General features: G+C 38.3%; 1 protein-coding gene across 2 annotated transcripts in view; it reads left to right on the top strand.

Annotated features, from left to right (window-relative positions):
• SMPD3 (sphingomyelin phosphodiesterase 3) overlaps positions 1 to 26,286 on the top strand; it is a 122,344-nt gene that overhangs the window by 68,549 nt on the left and 27,509 nt on the right. For both annotated transcript variants that reach the window (XM_087739979.1, XM_087739980.1), the window contains exon 2: positions 16,525 to 18,150. In XM_087739979.1, the coding sequence (XP_087596105.1) occupies positions 16,813 to 18,150 (1,338 nt within the window). In that variant the 5' untranslated portion in view covers positions 16,525 to 16,812. The remainder of the gene's footprint in view (positions 1 to 16,524; positions 18,151 to 26,286) is intronic.

Here is a 26,286-nt window from a genome sequence, read left to right as displayed (position 1 = left end):
AATGTTTTCCCTGTGGTTGCTAGAGTTACAGCTGATGACTGCTACTGTGTGTTGTGCTTCCTGGGAAGTCTCAAGTGTGTTGCTTCAGACAGAGACCAGCTCTTTTATAGGTAACTGGAGGGTTCAGACTGAGGGTATTCAGGATACAAATGTATTTTGTTTTTAAGAATCGGTGTGTATGCTGATGACAATGCTAGTTTGATATGTGAGGGTTTGACTACTCAATGCCTGTCTGGGAAACATGCTGCAGTCTGTAGTTTGTGAGGTAGCTTGTAAGGGAATACGGTGTTTACATATCATAAAAATTACTTAATGGTGAGAGAGTTCTGTTTTGATTCTTCTGCTGATGGCATTTTAACATGAAGCACTGTGTATTTTGTAAAAGCAAGCAAAGATGTAGTTAGAGGAAGCTCTCTTCTCTTACGTTGCAACTTGGAGAGATGAGTGAATTAAAAAAAAAAGTTAGTCCACTGAAGCACCAAACAACCAAGATATCAGTACAGTTGGTAACCAAGGTATGCATGGTTTGTTGAGCGTTCTGATTATCCCAGAGATATAACCCCAGATATTATTCTTTTTTGAAAAAATGCAGTTTTTCTGGTAATTATTTAAAGCGTTTGGACGCTGAAATCTTACACTTACACAGCAAGCTGACACAATGTGATGAGTGGCATTCTAAGCTTTCACAATTTAAAATGTGCCATCACTCTGCCCTCCAAATAAAGCCAGATGTTTGTATGTTTGTACTAATCACAAGTGGTTCTTTGAGCCAAATGTATGCATGCAGAAGTCGTTTGTTTTCAAATGTCCCATTCCCAATCAGGAGTATGTCCAGAATTGTAAACACAATGTCCAGTCTTTGGATCAGTATACTTTAAAATGTAACATTGAGATCTGTTAGTGTCAGCCAGGGTCCATGTGGATGATTGCTGCAGTGATGGGATTTAAGAAAGGGTCATTCTACACAGTGGAATATAATAATTAAATTCATTTATAAAGCCTTCCATACGCTTTTTTGAGGGCACGTTTTTAGTTCTATTTATGGTACTGCATATTAAAACCTAGGTTTCTATAGGTGAATTCTTATTTCAGATTCATATGAGTCACCCCTATCCATTTAGACTTCAAAAACCCAGTGGAGTAAGGATCAAGTTGTTCGCCTCAGTGCTTCCTTGTGTTTGGGTTTGCGGGGGATATGTACAAGCTGTCTTAATTCAATTCTATCTGACTTGTCTGCACGTTACTCTCTTAGCATTTCTAATGTTGTTTTTAACATGCCTTTTTTTGAAATGCAATCAAATTGAGGAAGAAAAGGTCAGTAATAGGAGATCTCCCTTGGAGGAGTTTGTGGCATCTGACACCTGTATCCAAGTCCCTTGTGTCCTGGTGACAGAAGCTGGCGTTCAGCTGCTGTAGTATTAATTAATTTGCAGGTGGCATCACCTTTTGTGTGTAGTAATAAAAGGAAAAGTGAGCATTTGCATTCAGTGTTATTCAAGTCCTTTACTCTGACATTTATTTTAAAGTATAGCACTGGTACTGCTAAGTATTAACCTGTGTTTTCAAGCATATTGTTTGAAGCATATCCCAAGATAACAAAAGAAGGTCTTTTTCTGAGCTCCAGTGAGAGGTTGCTTAGGAGGTACATGTGTGGGTAGGAGGTCAGAAAAAAAAAAAAAAATTTTAAAGTTTATTTATAGAAGCTTTCCCCCAGAAAGCCCATAGACCTTTCTGTTATTTCAACTTTCCAAATATTCTACTGAGCGCAACACAGTAGAGAAATGTTTTGGGATGAACTCTGTCCTATAAGATAATCAACATCTGTGCTGTTAGAGTAATGCAAAGTTTGAGGTTCCTGATATTTTTTCCTCTACCAAGTCAAGTTTTGCTTCAAAGTACTTTTTTCAGATGGCTGTTGCCACAAGTAGATGATGTGTTTCTTCAGAGACTGACGCTGATTGTAGCTGACTGGAGAGTTACTGTTTAGAATGGCATACTTGAAAAACCACAGCTACAGTCTGAAAAAGAATTTAGAATTCTGGCTGAATTACTTGTTGCAAATCAGTTGTGTAGATTTGTGGGCATGAGCCATGGTAGATGGACTCAGCGAAGAACTTTCAAAGTGGGTCCTAACTTAAAACAATACTTCACAGTTTCCAGTGCATACGTGTTATATAAATGTACTGTATAAATACGTGTTGTATAACTATAGCAAGTAGCCGTAATGTAGCTGGTGAATGTAAATAGCTTACTAGAGGCCCAAGACAGGGAACAGCCAATACATATTTGCCTGTAGACATCAATGTTGATTACAAAAGCAGTTGTTTCCTCAAAACTTGTTTGTCAGAGTTCTTGCAATTGAAAAGAGGGATGAATGTGGTAAAACAAGGCAGCTATTTGGCTTCCGAGAAATATTCACAAACATAGAATTAGGCCTTTTATTTGTTGTTCTTCTGCTATGTTTGTTTTCAGATAATGTTGCAGCACAGAAAATCCTGGTATGTAGAAAAAGAATAATCAGTAAACCTGCATTTAAATAACAGCTGACTTCAAAGAGTGTCTTTCATACTGGAGAAGTGGTTTTGGAACTTAAATGAATTTGCTTTGAATTTACTTAGCTTGTATTCACACCTTCCTTTCTTCTGTGAGTTCCTTGTAATTTCATTGATACATGTATCAACTGTGTATTTAAAAGCATAGTATAATGGTGACATAATTAATATGCCAAGCAGCATGTGAAGGAACCTTGACAGGTTTGTGGTTTACCAACAATAGCTTTATGAGATGAGGCTGGAGCTCTCAAACTGACCTACGCGAGTTGTTTACTTAATTTCTCATAATGCTGAAAATCAAGTTGTGTTATCAGCCGAGTAAGCAGCAAAGTCTGTCTTCACTGCTTACCAGTTGGGCTTCTTTGCCTTAGTGGAGCTAGTCATAATTCTCAATTAGCTTCAGGATAATAACTTCAGAGAGTAATTTTGATCTCAGCTACAAAATTACTTCTTTAAATGCATAAGACAGTCTGAGATACAAAGGAAAAATTACTCATTAGGAAAAATGGAACATAGAACAAAAAACCAGAACACAACCTTTTTTATTTTAGGACAAGGGCTTTTTTTTGTCTTTGGAAGGATGAAAGGGCTTCATCTTGCATGTACCGGCCTTATGGCTTTTGCCCTGCAGTGTTTCCCATTAAAACAGATCAATAATCCTGCTAACCAGAATGAACAGCGTAACTGGCTTGTGGTACCCGCTTTCAGTGTCCTGTGCGAGTTTGGTGATCTCAGCCCAGGCCCTGACCAGCTTGACAACACTTACTACAATACTGCTCTACTTAGGAACTTTGTGGTTGTTTTGGCTGTAGGGCTCAAGAGTGAATAAACGTGGCTTGTAAATAAATGACTTCTCTTCCCTAGTAAAAAGGTCATTCACTTTTGGGTAATTGTGTAGCTTGTAGATGATGCTGGTCCATGGGTATCTTTGTGATAGCAGTGTGCTACTCACAGCTAAGGCAGTTGTTTCCCTCGATCATATTACAATGAGTTGTCCTTTTGGTGTGGAATGTTTGACATCTAATTCCATATACACAAGTTGTTTCTTGTTACCTGTAGCCAAGACACAGTGGAATTCGGAGTTCTGCTTCCTGTGCTGTACTGTATAGCTCTATGTCAACACATGAGGCTTCTGGTCTCTTGATTTATCAGCTGAACAACTGTCAGATTCATATAACAAATTCAGAATAAGAATTAAAGTTCTCTTTTGTGAATTCCCTTCACTAGAGGTAATTCAAATGTTTTATTTCCTCAGTTTTGCTCGTGTGTTTACTGCACGTAGAAATAATTATCTGAGATAAAAAAATCTACTGTACTTTGACTCCCATTGATACTGAAGCTCATTACACCCCCATTATAATTATTACCCTCTTTATGTATACCTCGTTAAACACTTCAAAAACAGGCATCCAGGGGATGCTGTTTTAAGAAACTATTTAAGTGAGCAGGATGAATTATATAATATACTAACAGTATGTTCCCTCTACATCACGTCAAATCTTACAAAATTTGGGATGCATAATAATCAGAATTATATAAATAATGTTATTCTGTATAACAGTGTTCTGATACTTCCCCAGTATGCATTTGCTTCACTGATGCAAATTTACCTCTAGGAGTAGTCCTATTAAAGGCAATATAGTAGTACAAGCCATGGCCAACAAGCAAATTGCATCTCTACCTGCAATACTCGAGTAAATGTATGTCCTGCAAAGTATAGCATAGGCAAGGAGCGGTTAGCAGAGGTAGAAATGCAATTAATAGCTAATAAAGATCGCTTTGCCCTTAAAAAAAGATGACAGTTGCTGTTTCATCACTGAAGCTATACCATCCATAACATAGGCTCTCAGATATTGGTATGTGACAACTTCAGGTTGTAGTGGGGATGAGATAACCCAAAGCCAAGGAGATGAGAAGTACCAGAAATGTAGCATTCCACAACTTAGCCCTTTTTCTTTGACAACTGTCCTGTTACGTGCAGGAGATAATGTAAATTTACACTGGATTATGAATTTCATTTCAGTGCTGAAGAGCTTCACTTCCAAGATCATAGCATTCAACACACGAAGGCCTGCTTTTCTAGTAAAGACAATTGAATTTTTTAAAAATGTATTTCTGCTCTACAAAATGGCTCTTAAAAATTGAATTCTGAAGTGAATCGCAGTGCAAAGTGAGTTTATTTAATGGCAGAACAGGATTATGTTGGTTTGGAAGATGTAGCAAAAGTCTTTCCAGCTTTAGGCATTGCTATTAACAAAGATTCTGCTGTGTGAACGCTGTACTTCTTAGCACTTTTGTAACCCTAATAATGTATACAAGTATTGTATATGTCTAAGGATGCTCTTTGAAAATAATGGACTGCACAGTTGGTCTGGGGAATGGAACAAACTTGACAAATATATTGATGCCGATCTTGTAAAACCAAAACCCCATTTAACTTGCTGTGGTAGAACTGGCAGAGTAGAAGCTACTAAAACCAAACTTTGTGAAGGTAAAATTAGTTGCTTGCACTGTGAGTATGCATCAAAAAAAAAAGAAATGCAACTTTTTTGTTTTTCTGGCCATGTTTTGACCAAATTTTAAAGCACTCAGGTTTTTTTCCCCTGGGATAGCAGTATTTCTTGCTAAACAGTTGCAACAGTAAAGCTTACCTGACTGAGTAAAAGCACCACTGAGGATCTAGGATGCTTGCTTTGCATCCTAAATGTAATACTGAGATCAAGTTTATATTTGGAGATAGGCCCAGGTCTGTTTTGGAGTCAACGCTTCTGGTTCACTAAAGTTTTGTTATTTGGATTGAGATCTTATTTAGACTTGTCTTATATTCTAGTATATGGAAAATACCATGCATGAAGTATCATGCATGAAAATGTAATCTGGAAATACCATGCATTTATGTCCACAGCTTCTGGTTATTTATTAAGTAACAGCTGTTTCAATTAAACATTTTACTTTCAGTCACAGTGAAAACAACTGGTAATAGTTTGACTCAGTAGAATTTTTCAAAAGCATATTTAATATTTAAACAATTCTTTTTCTCCTGATGGCTAAGAGAGGCATCTAGTGTGCATCATCTGTTGGTGATCACACAAGAACACTGCAGGGATTCCTTTTAAATATGTAAATAAACGACACTGCACCTCCTTGTTCTGAGTGTAGAAAACTTTCTGCTTTCATTGTAGTTGCAAGAGTAATTAAAAAATGGGGGTCAGGGGTGTAAAATGAAATATCTGTACATTGTCCTGATCTTCACAACTGCATTTAATAACAGAAGAGCCATAAACAATGACTGTATTTTTAAGGAAAATAAAAGTCTACAGAATAGTAAGGTGAACTATGTATGCAGATACGCATACCCAAATAAAGTAGCTGCTCATTTTCACTTGTTTGTTGTTTTTTTTCCTTTTAAATTCTTGTCAGGTTCTTTTACTGGCTTATGCTATTCTCTGATTTAGTGGTAGAAGTGTTAGAATGTTCTGTATTTAGCATAGCTTCTCTTGTTTCTTTTCTAAACATGGACCACTTGGAGTAAAAACAACACAATATTCGTATTTCAGGGTGTGTTATGGATTAAGCAACATTCTGTCCATGCTACAAAAATCAGATTTCCCTTTATTCTTGTTTTTCCACACAGATAAGATTCCCTTCACCCTACCCGCCCCCCCTCCCCCCCCCATTTTATGTTCACTTTGTTCTACCAAATCCCCCCCTAACTCATGCACAAAATCACAGTGATGTATGTGGAGTAGGAATCTCTGAAACATGGAACCTTGAAAGGTTGGAAGCATCCAGAAATGAGCCAGGATCTTTTCTGACAGCAGAAAATACGGGAGACTCGTAGGCAATTCAGTGGAGAGTGCCAGAAACCTGGGTCTTATGAGGCAGTGTTAGTAGACTTCAAAGGATGCTTTGTGACTGAACATTGGTTCCTGTGCTGTACCAGTAAGACATCCAGAACACACTGAGCATGTTTCCCAGTTTGTCAGAATGTCTCAGAAGAGAAAGAGGAAGGATCAGCATTTTCTGTATAACCCAATGCTTAATAAAAACTGAAATAAGTTTTAGGATGAGTGGGAAACATATTGCAGTCCTTCTGTTTTGCATTCTCCTGAGAGTCTAGAAGATTTTTTTCAAGAATGCTATTTTGGTGGCAAACACATTTTAAAAAAATGCTGCAGGGTGTCTCTACAAATGTGTAGAAGCAGAGTTGTGTAGTTAGATAGTAAGTGGATTCTTGGCATGGGTCTTATTACGTATAACTTGCTGTTCTTCCAGAGATACCCAGTGTAACAAAGAGTGGCATATTACTCCATTGTAGACAGTGAAGAGTTGAAGTAAGTCTGCACCACTGTTCCCTAATGTGTTTTGTAGTTGTAACGTGGCATGAGGCTTCCTAGAATAAACCTGCACAAAATCTTCTCTCTGCTTTCTCAGGAGCGGTTTTAAGACAAATCACCAAACAGATTTTGTGGGTTTAAATATTTCATTCATGAGTATTTGAGAGATGAATAGCTTTGTAATATCTGAGCGAAATTCAGCCATGCTCTATGTAACGATGGCAACAAATGTTCTCTTAGACAAAGTACAAACTGATTGGACGGGATATTTTTAAAAAATCATATTGCTAACTGTCTTTTTTTATGTCTTACTCTGGAACAATAAATGAAAATATGAGAGGACTGGTGTAGTTTAGTCTAACAATGTATTACAGTGAAATGGATTTACAAATGAATAAGCAAAATATTTTTGCTTGAATTTGTTACCACATTTGAAAAGTCAAAAGTATAGAGTGCTCTGGGTTGTGGTTTCTGTTTTTTTTTCCCCCAAGAGAATTTTAATAGACATATTTAACTGTTTGAGAAAGGCTGAGTATTTTTGTTGCATATATGTTAGAACAATTTAATCTTAAAAAGAATCTTGAGTTTGAATTCTCGCGTTTTTGTCAGAGAGGCTGATGTGGTAACAAGTTTTGGGGGAAAGATTCAGTATTTATGTGTTGAGTTTCCAGTAATGCTGATTCTTTTATGATTAGCCACCATACAATTAGATCTCTGTGAATCCTGAGGAAATACGCCTTTGTCAGTAGAGCAGGAAATTGTGAGTTAAGGAGTCTAATCTCAGGGTTGCCATGAAAACTTATGTAAGTTACAAATGCTCTGTTTTTCCAATTTTCCATATGTAGAACATGAATAAATGTACTTCAGTTATTCTTTATAGGGGTAGCTGTGTTTTAATTCAGTTGAGTTGTATTTTAATTTCCTTTATAAAGTATTTTGTAGATGAGGTTTTTTATAGAAGAACAGAAATTTATTGGCAGGGATTTGTGTTGGATTTACTGTAGGCTAAGTTAACTTTTCTTTGCCAGCTGTTAAGAACAACTTCAACAGTATAAAAATACCCACTCTGGGGAAAATTGATTACTTTATAATTCTATCTGATGAGCCGTATTGGACTAACCAGAAGCCTGAAGGCTTAAAGTGCTGCTTGAGAAAGTACAGCTTTTCATTTTACAGGGAGCCTATGCCCCCTGAGAATTTATGGAGTAGGCATGGCTGTAGTCAGGCCTTTGTAGGTTTTAGAGGGTGAAAGATGAGCAGGAAAAATTTTATCTCCAATTCTGTCTTGGGCACCCAAAGCTAATATTGTTCCATCTCACTAAGATTTTTTTAAACAAACGATCTACAAAGATCAGATTTATTTAGCCATTATTGAATTACTCCAGCTCCTGTAAAATACGAGGCTAAAGCACACTAAAAGGTGGTTTTGTAAATAGAGCCCGTTCCATTTCTATTGTATAAACAGAGCTTAGTGTCACAGATTCATGCATTTGTATGCTGCAGTTGTCTCACTACTGAAGTACACCAAATAAGGTCTCAAAATAGAGAATGTTTAGCTTTCCAGGTACTGAGTGAGATCACCAAGTGGTCAGATGAATTTTTTTTGTCTAAATCTTGCCTGATAGCAAAGCTTTTCTGAAAACTGAAAGCTGTATGAAGTATTTGCTGTTATTTTCAGCCATTAGAGGATAGGCTGTTGATTCTACTTCTTACTAGTTCCTAAGGCCATAAATATGAATTGATAATTTGGAAATATGTGATTGTGTCGCCTGTACAAGAAGAGACAGTTTTGCTGATAAGGATTTTTTTTGTATGAATTCCTGAAGAAGTTACTCAAATGACGCACTTAAATTTATATTTTAAAGTAATGTCCTGTCCTTGCTGATCAGAACTGGCATTGGTTGTTGTGTTACTTGGTTTGCATAACCATGATAGTTTTAGAGGCATTTGTGGCATTGGCCCCTCTAAAATACAACAGAAGCTGTCAGTCTGCGTCTATTTCCACTGAAATAAAAAATAATTGGTGAAAGTTTCTGGAGTCCAGATGTTTAGATGGGTCTTTGTGCCCTACAGTGAAGTAGAACTAGATGCCCTATTAAAAAGTTCCCACGTGGCATGTATCTGACTAGTCAGCTTATGTTTACAGGCTGGTATCGGTGCACTCGCATTCAAATAACAGCATGTACAAAGTTTTGGAGGTATATTTTAGAATTTGGAGTTGGATTGGTGAAGTTTTCTGGGTTTGGGTCAGACCTGCTGAGAGCCATTAGTACAGCTGGTGTGTAGACACACCAATTGTCTGTTCATTGTTAGGATTGCAGTTCATCCGTGTAAAGAAAAGAATAAATCTCTTCTAGGCTTGAAAGATACGATGTATCCCTTCTGCATTTACGACTCCAGACATTAAGTTTTAAGCAAATAATATCTGTTGTGTCAGGGTGGACTCAAGGTTGCTTGCAGGAATGTAAAAGCTGGTTGTTTTCTGCAATAATGAATTCAGCTTCAATTTCCCATCGATTTTGAAAGAAAATAGGGACATGTCATGTTTTTCAATTGGTTATAATTGTTTAGATATATTTTTTAATGTGTGTTTCCATACATTAACGTAATTGAATTTATATTTTAATATTAAGTTTAAAACTTAATCCAATTTAATTTAGGTAGCAGAAGGTGTGTGGGTATGGTTTTTGGCCTAGGAATATGATCTGGGACTACCAAATTGGAAATGAGAATCTGTTGCCATACCACACTTAACTGTGGTTAAGAGCAAGTTTTACAGTCTGATCATAAGCAAATTTTCAGCTCTGTGATAGAAAAACTCCCATGTGGGGTGAGGAGATATATAGGATACCATGCCAGCATGAAGCTTAGTTTTCTCTGCTAAGGTGACTAAGCAGGAGACCAGCTACAGCCAATCTTCTGTCAAAGGAACACGATTACTACCTCCCGTTCATTGTGGGCAGGCTGTCATATAAGTGACAAGAGCTACCTTTGTCACTACCAATCCAACTCCAGTAGGGTGGGCTCCATTACAGGAGGGCTGATTTGCTCTGAGTAGCCAATGGACTTCATAGCCCTGTTTCAGGTCCCTTAAGCTACCAAGGCTGTGGTTAATAACAGCACTGTATCTGCTTAAATATATAGCCTCTACAGAAATTAAGTGAGAGGCATCATTGAGGTTCCAAAGACTCCTTTTGAAAATTTAGCCCAAGTGCTCAATACCTCTTTATTTTCAACAGAGATTGCATCATCATAACTCTACTCCTTACTAAATATGCCAGAGGCTTGAGGAGGCTCTGTGAATTTGTGGGGGTGGGGTTTTTTCTGCAGACACGTACTTAACTGCTGACATCACTGGTATTCAATGAGACGTGTAAATTTACACTTCTTAATATTTTATTTTTTACAGGTTAGTTCAATTAAGCTAGACATCTTGTTTATAATGGCTTCTTGCCTGATGGCAGCCTGTGGACATAAAAGAGACAAGCTGCAGAGTACCTAGGCAGTGTTTGATTACCTTCTTTAGAAAGAAGGAAGAAAGTTTAGGGAGACACTGGTGAATGAACATTGCAATGGCAAGTCTGCAAACACACCTTCCTCCTTCCCTGCTCCTTCTGACGAATCCTTAGTTTGAATGGGTACTGCTTTATTCATCAGTATCAGTAATACACCTAATTCAACCATATCATAGTGGATCCACATTTTTACTAAGTTTTTACTATGATTTTCATAAGCTGTAAATTGTTATTGACTTAAGTGGAAGTTAAGGTGAGCGAGTAAGTGCTGTTTAAATTCCCTTACCCTAAGTCTTGAACTGCTTCATGGAATGAGTCCTATACAGGATGACAGGAGTTCAGTTAAAACAACAGGCTGTGCAGCGATCACAAGGGAACAAGAAATCATCTCCGTTAGAGCCATTGACACCTTGAGATGGCTGCATCTCTGTAATTACAGTCATGTAAATAAGCATGGCAAACAGGTCACATGTATTTTGCCTTTTGGAGTAGGTTTTTTTCCAGAAAGGTGGGTAGTTGTTGAGCTCTAATTAAAAGCATGTATAAGAATAACCAGGGGAAAGAGACTGAATGAAGAAAGGGAGAATTTATGAAGTGTTTGTGGGAGCAAAACCAGATGAGCCCATGAGGAAAGCAGAGATGAAGTAGTGGTTTGTCTAATAAGCAAGGATGAGAGCCTGAGTGGGAATTCTCTCAGTTCTCTCAGATCTTTATTTTGCCTATTCTCAACTTCAAACACTAATTTTTGCTGTTTTGCATGCTGTAGTGGTGGCATTGTTGTAAGCTGTATTTCTCGGCTTCAAATTACTAAAGCTAACAAAAAGTCAACACAGTCTAAATAAACTGCTTTTCTAGAATCCAATTTTAGATACACATTGCTATGACTTTCACTGAAGACCAAGCAATTGTCAGGATTCAAGAAAAACTAGTTTTAATGAATTTATGTGAATTATTATGTGACATTACCCATAGGGTGACTTTCCAAATCAGTTAGTCACTTCAGCAGTTTTATTCTGTTTTTAAAAAAAATAACTGTTCTTGCAGTGATTTACATGTATTTTAAAAATATAGTTGAGATGTTAATAGCAAATTTGAAGAAATTTGAGTTGCCTGAATTTGAAAGTGTATTTTAGTTTCTAAGAAAAAGGAAGTTAAAACTTTTCTGACCATTTCTAGACTGTCCATGTAACCTTATTATTGCAACATTTGTTGTGTTTCTTCTGTTTCTCTATCATTTGTTGACTTGCATTGTCCTTTATTTAGTTTGCAAGCTATGTTGGAGCTAGGAACATCTCTTTTGATCTATGATGTCTCTAGCATACTTCTGGGCATAATTATAATCATAAAAATCTTTGAAACCTTTCTACCTGGTGTCTTATTTTCACTAAAGTTGAGATGTTCTATACTGGCACCATAAAAAAAATGAAATAAAGTCTTTTTTTAGCCTTCAAAGACTTAGAAAATAATAAAAACAACTAAACAAGACTGCAGTTTACGCCTTTGTAGCATACAAAAATATCTGTTTCATTGCAATATCTTAAATTCTCCCTTAATCTCTCAAACCCCTATGAATAAAGCATTGGATTACCAAGTAATACCCTTCATCACAGGGAATTAGGCACTTTGGCTTTAGGCTCCCTCTAAACTGTTGCATTAGGAGGGATGTTACTGACGTCATGTTTTCCAAGTTGCAGTTGACTCGTGGTGCCTTCCCTCACCCTTTAAGGTCTGGCTGAGATAAAATGTGTCTCTCATGACTCTCTCAATTCTCTCTTTTTGGGTGGCTTTGGGGCACCAGCATGCATATGGTTTTGCAGCTAAGAGACAAGAGTAAGAAACCTAGTTCCTGTTCGTGTGCGTACCAGTGAGTCTGTAACAGCGCTTTGGAAAATTGTGTGATTTCCTTCATCTATAAGATTAATAAATCAGAATTATATTTTACTCGCAATACAAGTATTTTTAATTAGGGCCTTGATGTGCCAATGTCTGCAATATGCAAAAATCTAAAGGACATCCAGCTCATGATTGCCTCCTCCCTTTTCTCCAGCTATCATATTTTAAAATTTGCTGTGCTACCAGAGTTTTTGTACTTCTGTGTCATTATTTGTGAGAATTCTATTAGAATTCATAGAATAAAACAGATGGAATGCATCTCTCTACTCAAATCCCTATTGCCTCCCCACTTCAGCTGGGTAGCAATGAGGAATGCAGCTGGCACCTGGTCAAAAAACCATCCAGTAAATTCCTGATTTTCAAAGGTACTGTCCCTGGTTAAGGCAGAGGAAATGCAGGAGTCACCAATGTGGCCTTGAGCCATCATTCAGTCCTTAGTGTTTACAAAGAATTACATTCTTGCTAAATGTTGTTAAAACAGACCTCAGTCTGAACCAATTTGCTTTATGACACTTGCTGTGTAATCTTATCCCGTGAAAGGATTTCTGATTGCATTCATTTTTCTTCCTTTTTTACTAATACACATGATAGTACGTTGTATCTACAGTAAGCATGAATTCCTTAGATTTAGTATGTCCCCATAATCTGGATAATTGCTTTTGTGAAGCCATTTTAGTTGAGCATTTTATGGTTTGCTGGACAGCTGTTTATCTTGTAGATTATTGATGCTGCAGTCCATAACAGAACCGGCATGAGTTATGTTGGATTGATTTTTTTACTTTTTTACTATCACATCATCGAGCAGGTGTTGACTACTCTATTTACAAAATTGTCACTTGATGTCACGTTTTCCTAGGAGTTGTAACACCCTGTCATCATATACTTAAGAAAATATCTTATCTAATTAGAGAAATCATTATGGATCCATTGTCGTTCTGCATTTTTTTCTGGTGTGTTATTTTAAAATAGTAAAAGTCAAATTGACCTTATAGTCTGCAAGACAACTGCAGCTTTCACCAGAAAGGTCATGAGCCTGAAAAGTTGGAATATAAGGTTTGCAGTCGATCCTCACTTCACATACCCCAAACACCAGTGTTCTGTTTACCCTTGGCACTGTTGTAAAGAACAACCTTTCTGGTCTGCTGAATGATTATGTAAATAGACAGGGCTTTTCTAAAGCATTTTAAGCATCCAGTAAAACAGAATAACTTCTTTACAGTTTTTTCTTGTCTAATGATAATTAGCTAATTGGACAGGTTTTAAGTTATTTTTTTCTATCTGATATGTAGGTGCCAGAGTCTCTTTTGAGCATTCTTACTAAAAAGCCCTAAAAATCATTCAGGAAAACAAATCTGCTAGGCTTCCCCCTATTATCAACATCCCAAAATGCCTTTGGCAGTGAGTAAATGCCAAGCATTTGTTATTTGGTACTTGACTAGTCACTCATTTATTTAAACTCAAACACGTTGCGTAAGATTGTGAAAGTTATGCTAAGCTAATAATTAAAACAAAAAAAAAAATCTCCCTTGATCCAACCTTTCCAGTTTCCATCTAAATACTACCATCGGGGCAAAATTACACAGGACCGTATATGTCCTTGGATGTAATTGACTGCCTGGTGTTGGCAAAACATGCAGTTGGGTGTGAGCAATTGCACAGATGTTACTCTTACTCGGAAGGCTAGGTGCGTTTTGCTGAAGTAAACCAGCCTTTTTTCCTTCTAGCCCCCCTCCCCCCCTTTTATTTTGTCAGGTTTTGGCGATCTTTTCCTGGTATCAGTACATGCATATTTATTAAGTATTGTTTGCTGTCTTCATTCTACATAAAATCTCTAAGATACAGCTTTCCTTGCCCACCCAGGACACAGTAGTTAAAAGCAGTTTTCTGTTGTGCTACTGCGATCCTTTTTAATGCATGCACTTACTGACTCTTCCTTCTCTCTAGTATTTGGGTACCGACTACTTGGTTTCGCTTTTGAAGGTCTTTATAGTCTTGTCCCCACCCAACCTGATTTTTCTCACTCTATTTTAGAATTTGATTCCTATCTCCAGTCCGTTTTTGTTACGAGCCCCTGTCACCATCTTGCTAGATTTTTCAGACTAACGCTTCCTTGCTTGCCCCAGGGTTGCCTTTCACTTCTGGGAAGAAATATCTGCAAAACTATCTCATCTTCATCTGTTCCTTTATTAAAATTCTGCTTTGCCATGGTGCCTACCAAAAATGTATGGCTGCAAATCTGACGTGCTATGACTACTCTTAGTCCTGCTGATTGGGAATGTAGACTGAGGGAAGAATTTTCTTATCGTTAATAAACAAAAAATATATGTGGTAAAAAGAGAGCTAGTTAAACCATGTATTTTAATGCCCGCCTTACCGCTTCTGACCTGTACAGTATACTCTGGGTCGGCAGTCTGGTATTGCATGTGTACCACAATTAAAAATATGCTGACAGTAGGAACATAAATCAGTTGCAAGGGCTTGGTTTCAAGAAGCAGAAATCTAAAAGGTGAGAGAAAATTGAAGAATTGCATTTTTATTCTGATTTTAAGGCAGCATAGCTTTGTAAAACTGTATTTCTCTTCTATGTCCCATATCATACTTTTAGTTGCTATTAAATAGAAATAGAAATAGAAATGCCCTTCTGTCTCTGGGTGCCCTGCAGAATGTTTAAAATACACATCAAACTACTATTTCCTTAATTTTGGCTCCCTGAGAGCCCCAAATTTTAATTGAACTTAGGCCAATAAATAGTCGTATGTAATTTTTATCTCTCCAAGATGTCAAAAATAAGGATGGGTTTTGAAGCATGGTCCAGTGTATATCCTCTCTTTTGCTTATTTGGTGAATGGTTTTTATCCAGTGCTGCTTAATGTTTACATTCTAGGTTTGAAGCTTGAAACATTATAAATGGGAATTCTGCCTTCATCAGTCACCTAGCTTTGCTCCTCTTGCTGGGTAATGTCACAGTTTCAGTTTATGGAGAGTGACATTGCATTCATTGGTAGATACCATTCTTAAGGTTGATAACGTTTGATTAATATGAGTACTTGTTCTTTTTGAAATAATGTAGATTTCATATTATCAAAACCTGCGTTAAAACCTCAACTTACTACAAGTTATTAAAATGACTTAAATTACTTTTTTAAAGTATGTAAGCTGTATGTATACGGCCAAGATTTTTTATGAGATCAGGCCCCTAAAAATTTGATGTCTTTGGTTAATCATGACATTTGCTACATACCTCGGGTCAGAATTTCCCAGCTGGTAAGACAACTTTTGAAAGACATCATCTGTCTTCAGGGGAAAGATGTGAAGCTGTTTTTCTTATTTGATAGATTCAATTAGTACTGTTTCTTTCAAAGCTGAAAATTGGAATTTAAAAACAATGATGTTAATTATGATTAATTTATATTTTGCTTAAGTATTCACTATATGTAAGAAACCTTTAATAGGAAAGCACATCAGGCATTTTTGTGGGCTGTAGCTGAATGAAATTGAACTACAGCTTGAAATAAATAATGAGAATTAAATACCTAAATATTAAAGCAGAGTAGTTTGACTTACTATTTTTAATAAACTGAAAATTAAAAATTTGAAACCATATTCAACCATATGAAGAGTATTTTCATTGATTTAAATCAACCCATTTTGTTTTAAAGTGCAGCAAAGCAAATAATATTTTATAGCAAACAAATGTTTTCTGCTCTTAAATACAAGGTGCCTTTGCCATTGTACCTCCATCACATCACTTTTTTTTTTTTTTTTTTTAAGGACTTTGGCAATTCAAGCAAATTTAACTTCAGTGATAAAACACTAGATGTAATAGTCTTTTAGAGCAGCCTAGAAATAACTGCTAAACACCATTTGCAAGGTTCTGAAAACAGCTAATATAAATAAATATAAATATTAGTGTGAATAGATTATAAAATAAAAGAAACTCCAAACTATATTTCTCAATGTAAGGCCTAAAATTCATAACAGAAATGTGTTTCATGACAACATTAGGCATGTGCATTAAATGGTCAATGTTCTGATTTCATTTGCAGAAATACCAGTCCCTTGTTGTTGGAGTTGCCCTAGATCCATAGTCTTTAACAGACTATCAAAAATGCTAAATTAAACCAAAAAAGGGAACTAATTTAGACTGTAGGGCAACATTGGTATGAAAAAATCTGCTTTAAACTTTTAATAACTGTTACATATGTTTTGTGTCATTTGTTTTTACAGATTTCCTTTTTGCCTCCGGAGTGTTTCGTTATGGCAGCCTCCAGTGAACAATGACATCCTTTGACAAATATAGATGCCAAAAAGCCAGACGAAAACAGTGGCCTTGTTTCATTTTTACTCCAACACAGTGAAATGGTGCTGTTAAAATTTTGTTATTGACTCTCACTGGAAAAAAACAAACTCCTGACTGGACCTTTTTTCCCCAGCCCTCTCCCAGTGTTCCTTATGGATGCTTGACACAGTGACATCATGTAGTAGGCCCTGAAGTGTTGCCATAATTAAGTTGCAATGGTTTTATACACTTCCCCATTTCCCAACAGCTTTCTGTCAGTTCTGCATTCTTTTTCCTGGGGCCTGATTTTCCCATGTTACTGGTTAGCAGATAGGCTTGTGGCCTCTTTTGTTCCAACGACCTATGAAAAACGTCAAAGAGCAGATGATCCATGCTATTTTCATGCACTCTGCATCATTATTACCACTCCCATCTACTTGGCACTGTTGGTAGCCTCTCTTCCTTTTGCTCTGATTGGCTTCTTGTTATGGTCCCCACTCCAGTCAGCCAGAAGGCCATATATCTACTCCAGACTAGAAGACAAGAACCATGCCAATGGAGCCACACTGCTCACTGAATGGAAGGCTGCAGGGAATGGGAAAAGCTTCTGCTTTGGCAGTGCCAATGTTTGCTTGCTGCCAGATTCTCTGGCAAGATTTAATAATGTTTTCAATACCCAGGCTAGGGCTAAAGAGATTGGCCGGAGGATCCGAAATGGGGCAAGCAGGCCACAGATCAAAATATATATAGATTCTCCTACCAACACATCCATCAGTGCAGCAAGTTTTAGCAGCTTGGTCTCCCCCCAGGGGGGAGATAACACTAATCGTACTGTTAATGCCGGCATCAAAAGGACAACATCAATGGAGTATAAAGGAGACAATTCTGGCTCAAACAACAGTGAGGATAGTAGAGAAGATAAAGGTGGACCCGGAGAGCCAAATGAGGGAGAAGAAAACACTTGCATTGTCCGCATCAATGGAGAGGATAATGGCCACATGTCAGACGCAGAAACAGATACCATCAATGGCCAGGCTCATGCCAGTGGCCCAGCAGAGCCCTCACTGGAAGGTGACGCAGAGATCTCAAAAACACCTAACCACAAACAGAAGGAAGGAGATTCTGGGAGTTTAGACAGCTACTCTGCCTCACGAGAGTCTTTAGTCAAAGTTCGCGTTGGAGATGGTACAGTGGACCAAAGCACTGTCAACAACAAGCTCCTCTACAAAGCTTCAATCATGAAGAAGACTTCAGTGCGGAAAAAGAAACATACAGATGAGACCTTTGATCACGAGATCTCTGCTTTCTTCCCTGCCAACTTGGACTTTCTGTGTTTGCAGGAAGTGTTTGACAAAAGAGCTGCGGAGAAATTGAAAGAGCAGCTTCATCACTATTTTGAATACATTGTCTATGATGTTGGGGTCTACAGTTGCCATGGCTGCTGTAGCTTTAAGTTTGTGAACAGTGGTCTACTTTTTGCCAGCCGCTATCCTGTTATGGATGCTGCCTATCACTGTTACCCCAATGGAAGAGGAACGGACTCCTTGGCTTCCAAGGGAGCCTTGTTTCTCAAGGTAAGAGCCTTTTTGAAGCCATAACTATTGACTCTATGTATGTGACAAGTTATAAAGTTATGTTATTTTCTCTCCGTCATTTCTGCTAAGAGTTCAAAGAGGCAATATTCAGATCTAGATTACTTGATATAACACAGGCTTTGTGGCCTAGATACTGTGTTAAAGCGATGGATGTGCATGAAATGAGGGACTTCTGGAGGTAGAACTTGAGTATAACTTCAAGTGTCAAAATTTGAAGTAGTTTTCATGTAATTTTAGTTTCTTTTTTACAGAAATGACTTTAATAAAATACAAAAATTCTAAGCTTCATAACTCGAGTATAGTACAGTGGCCATTACTGTTGGAAACCAGCTTATGCATGTTGTGTGTTTATGCGGGAATCAAAAGTCTAAATGCCAGTGGAATAAAACTGAAAGAATTGCAATGAAATCATAGAATCATTAAGGTTGGAAAAGACCTCTGAGATCATCAAGTCCAACTGTTAACCTAACTGCCAGGTCCACCTCTAAACCATGTCCCTAAGCGCCACATCCACACGTTTTTTGAACGCTTCCAGGGACTGTGATTGCACCACTTCCCTGGGCAGTCTGTTCCAATGCCTAACCACTCTCTCTGTGAAGAAATTTTTCCTAATATCTAATGTAAATCTCCCCTGGCACAACTTGAGCCCATTTCTTCTCATCCTGTTGCTTACTACCTGGGAGGAGACTGACCTCCACCTCGCTTACAACCTCCTTTCAGGTAGTTGTAGAGAGCAATAAGGTCTCCCCTCAGCCTCCTCTTCTCCAGGTTAAACAACCTCAGCTCCCTCAGCTGCTTCTCGTATGACTTGTGCTCTAGACCCTTTGCCAACTTCGTTGCCCTTCTTTGGACACGCTCCAGCACCTCGATGTCCTTCTTGTAGTGAGGGGGCCAAAAACTGAACACAGGATTCAAGGTGCGGCCTCACCAGTGCCGAGTACAGGGGCACTATCACCTCCCTGGTCTTGCTGGCCACATTATTTCTGATAGAAGCCAGGATGCCATTGGCCCTCTTGGCCACCCGGGCAACTGCTGGCTCATGTTCAGGTGGCTGTCAACCAACAGCCCCAGGTCCTTTTCCACTGGGCAGCTCTCCAGCCACTCCTCCCCCAGGCCTGCAGCGTTGCATGGGGTTGTTGTGACCCAAGTGCAGGACCCGGTACTGAGCCTTGTTGAACCTAAGTGTATGACTATCCCTCTCGTGGTTGCAAAAGAACTGTTACAGAGAGGTAAAAAGAAGAGTAAACAAAAAAAAATGCCTGGGACCCTGCGGAGCACAGAGGTTTTTCACTTTATTAACATAGTTTACTTAAATTAACTGATGGTAGTGAGAAAGGAAGCCTGGGGATATACTTCAGTAAATCATGAAAAGCAGAAATAAATGTCTGCGTGCAATGATTTGCTTTTCAAAGACTAGTGGCTGCTCATGCTTAATTCTTGGGAGAATCTGACCGTGCTCTTCATAAACTGGAAAGTGAGCTCTTCCAATTTGTGACTAAACAAGAACCAAAACTTTGTGCAGAACTCAAATCTGTAGACTCAAACCTAGACAGATCTGAAAACCTCCTGGGATACTGGATTTCAGATTTTGTGATTTTTGTCACAGTTTGGAACGGGTTTCACTAAATAAAACTGAACTTTTTTCCTAATGCTAGCAAAATACATTACGTGGTCAAATTATATGTACTTTCTAGTGCATATGCTCACGAGTCCTCAACAAAAGCCATTAATAACCATTAAGAATATGAATTGTTAATAAGGATCAGTGGGATTTTTTGTACCCACTGTTTGTAATTTGTAAACAAAGCAAAAACTTTTGGTATCATGGCTTGCATAAAAAAAGCAAATACTAGAATTTGCAGTCTGATAGTAGTCCAGTATTTCATATACACTTGACATAAACAAAAGCCTAGCCATATCTGAATACAGGTTTCCAAAAACTGGCTCTAAGCTTTCCAAACTGTACTCTTAAGTGTTTATAAACAACTAAAGTTTGTTTTTTTCATCATAAAGTGCTGCGTACAAAAAATGAACATACACGTTGTGCAGTACAAATATTACCAGGGTCACAAAGACTACCCTTCAACATATGCATATGTTAGGAATTAAGAGATTAAAACCAATCTGCTTTCAACTGCCCGTTGCTGAGTCATTGATTTGCTACCCTGCTAGGCAGGCCGCAGCGTCTCCATTTCTCTTGCAGAAAATTAAGCCTCTTTTCAAAATTCCGCTGGGATGATGAACTTAATTATGGATTCGAGTTGTTAAATAATGTTACAGTTGAGCAGGGAATAGGGACCAATTATTATGAAGATTTGAAGAGGACTACATTCTTTTAAATATGACAGAATTCTGGCCCAGCTAAAAGACCATTTTTCTTCATGTCTGTGTCATTCTGACATACTGTACTATATACCTAAAATATTTTTCATTCTGAGTTGTCTATCCTGATATGAAATGACCTTCTGTCTGAATTGTACATTATGTGATCATTGGTCATTTCTTTCTTTGACAAAAAAAAAAAAAAGGTAGGCGTGATCTATTTAATTTTAGCTTTGAAACGAAGTAGGTTTGAAGGTTGTTTTTCTTGATGTAGTGCTTAATCAGCAACCGAGTGTGTGTGGACTCCGGAGACAAAAGCTACAGTAAGTAAAAGCCTGGTTTGTTTTTGAAGTCAGTGAGAATCAATCCATGAACTTCAGAAGCCCTGAGGTCTTACACTGGGACAGCAGTAAGCTAGCAAAGCGCGTCATAACTGTGGCTGCCCGGTGTCATTCTAGCCAGTACTCTGCCATTCAGAATGGACAGCTTATATCACTGCTTTTAGATTCTTCTTTTACTGGCTCTTACAATATTTTGTATGTATATAATGCAATCCAGTCCTACGTTAGTTTGTCTCAGTGTGGTTTCAAAGACAGTAAGATAGCCTTGCAGAACAAGAGTCTCCTAATTGCTTTCCATTCAGCAGTGGTGTGGAGTGAAGTGTCTCTGTCCTACGCAAACTCTGTGGTTTTAAGTTCCTGACTCCTGTGGAAAGCACGGTGCTCCCATTTCTGAAGTAGAAAAGACATCAATCGAGTTTTGTTTTGGAAGAATACTTATGAAGACTGTTCCCCTTGCATGGCTTCCATCTCTGAGTAAAGGAGCAATTCTTCTTTATGTTGTTAAGGGGAAAAAAAAAGTTGCGAAAATTGAATGAGGGGAGACAACTTGCATATTTTGAAAATATGGATAAAATCACTTAATGTTTCCACTCATTGGGAGGATGAAGCCTTTATTCGAATCTTTCTGAACCTCAGGAAAGAGCAAACATCCAAATTCAGAAGAATGTTCAGAGAAAGAAACTGGTTCTCATTTAATGAGGTTTGTCCCCTTACTACAAATACGACTGTGAAGGAGATAGATTAAAGCTCTCAGAACTAAACGTTTAATGAAAGTTGAATTATTTTGAACAACAAGGCAAAACTGGTTTGGCGGAGTTGTGTTACAAAACAGATCCCTACTGCCAAGGTACAAGTGTTTCACACATTTCTGTCCTGTCAGAATAAGTTCTGTTTCCAGTGAAGAAATGATTTGCAGTTGCCCCCCTCTTCCCTGCCCTGCCTTCACCATCTAGACTGTAAAGTTCAAGTGGAGATTTGGAAGGATTTGGGAGATTTGCTTCGTCATACAGAGTTATTTTACCTGAGAGACTTACACAGCTCAAGGGTTATTATTAGTAGCTATAATAACAATCAGCTCTTACGTACTGCTTTTCATTCTGTGTCTCAGAGTGCATAATAAAGAAAGGTCAGTATCTGCTTAATAGGAGGAACTAAAGCACAGGAAGGTAAAGTGATTTGATTGTGGCTTAACACCTGGGGTGTCACAGCCAAGGAAGGAAGTTGGAAGTAAGTGACAGAGGCTTTTAACACTGTTTTATGCTACTGACTTCATGCTACCTAACTTCATCCTATCTGGAGACCTGTGCAAAGGAATTTGCTAGCCTTGGTCTGTTCTCTTCCTAAAGATGTCTGCCACAAAAGGTGCTGCTGCTGGTATTTTCCTGACAGAGATCACAGACTGTTTTTTCCATCTGTACAGGCTGATGCTTTCCAGGTCAGGATGAAGGCATGAGGATGATACAGTTGTGAGTAGCTATTGTGTAAAGCCCATTTTCTGCATAACTGGAGGACTCATTTACATTCAGCACTTGGATCTCTTCAAACTCTAGCAGTGTTTCTGTCTCCGATCTGAGGGTCTCGCTGGGATGGAAGAGGGACACAGTCACAGAAAACACAGCATATAAGAAGGGGGGAAACGTCACCTGCATCTAAGTGACAGTGTCACGTCTGAAGTGTTAAACTATTGTTCCTAGTTGCTGCTAAAGACTCAGAGGAGAAGTTAGCAAATATATAAATCAGCCAATCCATTTTCATACTTGGACAGTCTGGGCCCTTGGGAGACTGCCGTGACTCTCTGTTCTAGCATTGCATTTCATATTAATTTAAAATGCCTAAGAAAAGAACCCTTGAGTCTGCTTTGTAGGTTTTATAACTCCAATTGTCTCTTACTGCTGCTCTGCTACAGATAGAGGAGGGAAGTGGGACTGACACAGACGCTATCCCGTGCTGGTGATTCTAACTAAAAAGCTGGCTGGTATGTATCTATATATAACATGATGCAGACTGCAGTGTTCTCGGTTACTCTGCAGCTGTTGGTCTGACACGTACATAATTTTAATCCACAGTGGTTTTGATGGATTTAAAGGGAGTTTTAAAATACGCGTCCCTTTCAGAAACTGGATGATGATTTTGCAGTCAAATCAGGTTTAAAAGGTATCAATGAGCGCTGAGCAGAAATTGTGTAATGCATCACCTGGTTGTAATTTATTAGGTGGTTTCAAAATGTCAACATTCATCTTTAGACAGAGGAATTAGCATGTAGCCTTAGTTACGCTGTCTTTCAGGGATGCTGTGCAAGTTTGGACAGTAGTGTCATAAAACCAGAAAACATCCTTAATTTGACCTGATGAGTTACTGAACTAGAGAGCTGGTCCACGTTTTTCCAGATGTATCGATCTAATAAAAACTGTCACTTCTGCTGACAAATTTTGCCTCTCTTTTATCCTTAAATTATAATAGCTATAACTGCAACATAAATCTAAGCCATGTAAGACAGGCAGATGCATACTTGGGGTAGGGAGGTGAATGAAAGAGGTATCATTCCCACAATGGCTATTAACTGAGGAGAGGTTTTGGAGTGGTTTTCCTCCCACTGAGACTGGGAGACATGGAAGTATGTTGCATAGAAGGCCGTTCTTCCTACCGTTCTTAGCAGGAAATTATTTTGGGTTTTGGCATCTGCCAAGAGAGAGAATCTTAGCAAAAATAAGAATTCTTCCTTAAAACACAGTACGTGAACATAGAGCAAAAGCAAAACCTCAGTCTGATGTGGGTAGTTGAACAGCTACCAGTATTCTAACTAAATCAAAAAGAATCAAAAGGAAAAAATAAGTCTTGTGGGTTTTGCTGAATTTCTGAAAGAACTGGTGTTTAATTAATATTAATTCCTAAGCTTATTAACAGATTTACTTTTCAAATTCTCTGAAAATTACTGCTGTTCTCAGGAAGTACAGTAATTGTGCAGAGAACATGTTATTATTCATTGCTTAAAGGAAACCTAGCAACCTTTGCTTCATGTGCAAAGCTAAACTTGTTTTCAAAAGAGCTGATAGGGTGGTAACAGATGGTAGAAGGAGCAGTAGCTCTGATTGCAGAACTGCTTTGAAGCACAGTTTTTACTATTTGCTACTCTCGAGGCGCCTGCTTTGTACGATAAAATGAGGGTTCCCTGAATGAACCACTGTGACTCTCCTTTTTGATAGTGCGGATGCAGATAGATTTTGCTTGGGTAATTTAAGCTGTCTTTACTGCCCTGTGCCAACTTGTGTGCGTCGTGGCTGAGTGTGACGGAGCGAAGGGGCAACTTCCGCTGCGCAGTTGCACAACATACTGAGGGGAAGCTTTTTCACCTAAGGATTACACAGAAGAGAGGAATGGCTGTTTCCTGACCCCAGTAAAAGATCATCTAGAGACTTCAGTGGTTAGATTTTCTTGTCCTTGATCAGTTGTCCTGTATCTACAGTTACCCCAAGATGTATAAAAGAAATGTCTAGTCCTGTTCGTGAATTTGTTTAGATAACTCTAAAGCTGTGCCATTTAAGTCAGGAGGGTAACCTAAACATTTTCCACATGTTCAGTTTCTGCTATAAAATGTTAATGCAGGAATTGGCTAGAGTCCAATAAACTGCCTGAGACTTTTTTCAAAAAGAAAAAAAAAAAAAAAAGACCCCTACCATGGCACCGTACCGTGTTCCTTCACTTTAATACAATTACTGTTATCAATCACGGTCTTTTTCTCCTTCATCAATGGGGACAAATTAAAACTGTTGTGCAGAATGAAATACAGGTTTGAATGCGAGTTGTGGGCTTTATCCTCTTCAGAAGAGGAAGAGCCCTTCATTCATGGCACCAATTTACAGCCGCTTTCCCTCACATATAAGCTTAATGAAGCTTTGCCAAATAACTAATTCTCTGAGTTCATGGAACAGCAATTGTTGTCACGTGGTAGGTGGGGAAGAATAGGATTCTGAAATAATTGAGTGCAAATGTGGCTAGAAAGAATTGCAGAGCACCAAACAGAATTTTGAGCTGACCTCTATAACATTTTAAACGTCTTTAATTTATTTCATATGCTTAAATAATATATTTATAATAAGAAATTAGTAATTTAAGTAATGCGTCTTCTTTAGAAGCTGCTACATATCCCTGAAGGCAAAAGGCAGAGATGTCAAAGTACTAAAAAGAAGATAGATCTTTTTACACTATATGTAAGCTAACCAAAAAACTACGACAAAGAACACAAAGTACAGGAATAAAATACATCTTTCTTGGAAGTTACTGCTAATCTAAGTCATCTCTGTGGGACAGGAATGTTTGGATTGTGAATGTGAGTAGTTGCAAGTCTTCCTTGGCATCTTCTCTTACCAGTAACAGGAACGAGGACTTGGGCACACAGTTTGACTGGCTATGCCAGTTAGTTTCTTGGTGCCGGCTCTCTCGTTTGTCTTGGAAAATTGCCGCAATGGAAAAAAATGTCCAGAAGGGGTTGATACAATTTGGGAGATTACAGAGTTGTTGTACTGGAAAGAAGGAGAAACTATATTTTCCATTTCTTTCCTTTCTCTTCCTCCCTCTATTGTTTGCTCATTATAATTACATAGGGTCTCTATAATGATATTCCCACAGTAGCTGAAATAGGGAGGTACAAAGAGCGTACTGTTACCAGCACGTCTCGGAGCATCAAACCCGGGAGGACTGAACCATGAGCCTGTGTGGAGATAGCGCTACTTGTGCACATACGGCCGCTTTATCTGCAGGGATTCAGTTGAATCTCAGCTCCTGTATTTTTAATGGAGCTTCCCTTGAACTAAACAATATTGGCTACATATGGTAAGATGAGGATTTCTGTGGGAGTAAGTCACTGTCACATCTACTGGAAAGTCTGTTTCTGTGCCCTGCTCTTACTCTCCCTCTGGGGTGGTATGTTTCTAAAACAAACAGTAACTCGAGGCCCCTGCTTAAATGATGTTCTTTACGAATGCGGGGTTCATGCTTTTGTTTCTAAGGAGAGAGTTTTTTTTACCACAGAGCATGCAGGTGTGCTTTTCAGCCTGGCTAGTTTTTCTTCATAATATGAACGTCATTAGCTTGGTTCTTGTCATGACTGTGAATTTGTCTGCCGTAGAGCTAAATACTTATATAGCTATATATTTATATAGAGACATACCCTCTTCAAATGAATAATGCAGGAATCGGTACTACGGTTCACGTGTATTCCAAGGGCAAAACTGACACCTTCATGGTCAACTAAGCTGATGAAATGAATGGTTTTGCTCATTTACGGTCCAAGATGTGATTAAACTATAATGGCTGAAGCTAGAGCTCTTCTGCGCAGCATCCCATCTCCCTGAAGGATTCTTAATGTTGCATTCAGACTATTTACCTTTCCCAGCTTTGGGTTTATTGGCCGCGTGTAGATTGTGGGCTGATAAACTCTGTGGAGCTCTTTTTC

The sequence above is a fragment of the Nipponia nippon genome, unplaced genomic scaffold (genome assembly GCF_047370975.1).
Source record: "Nipponia nippon isolate SJK-2023a ecotype South Korea unplaced genomic scaffold, ASM4737097v1 scaffold_7, whole genome shotgun sequence".
Lineage (NCBI taxonomy): Eukaryota > Metazoa > Chordata > Aves > Pelecaniformes > Threskiornithidae > Nipponia > Nipponia nippon.
This window is presented reverse-complemented; position numbering and strand designations above follow the sequence as displayed.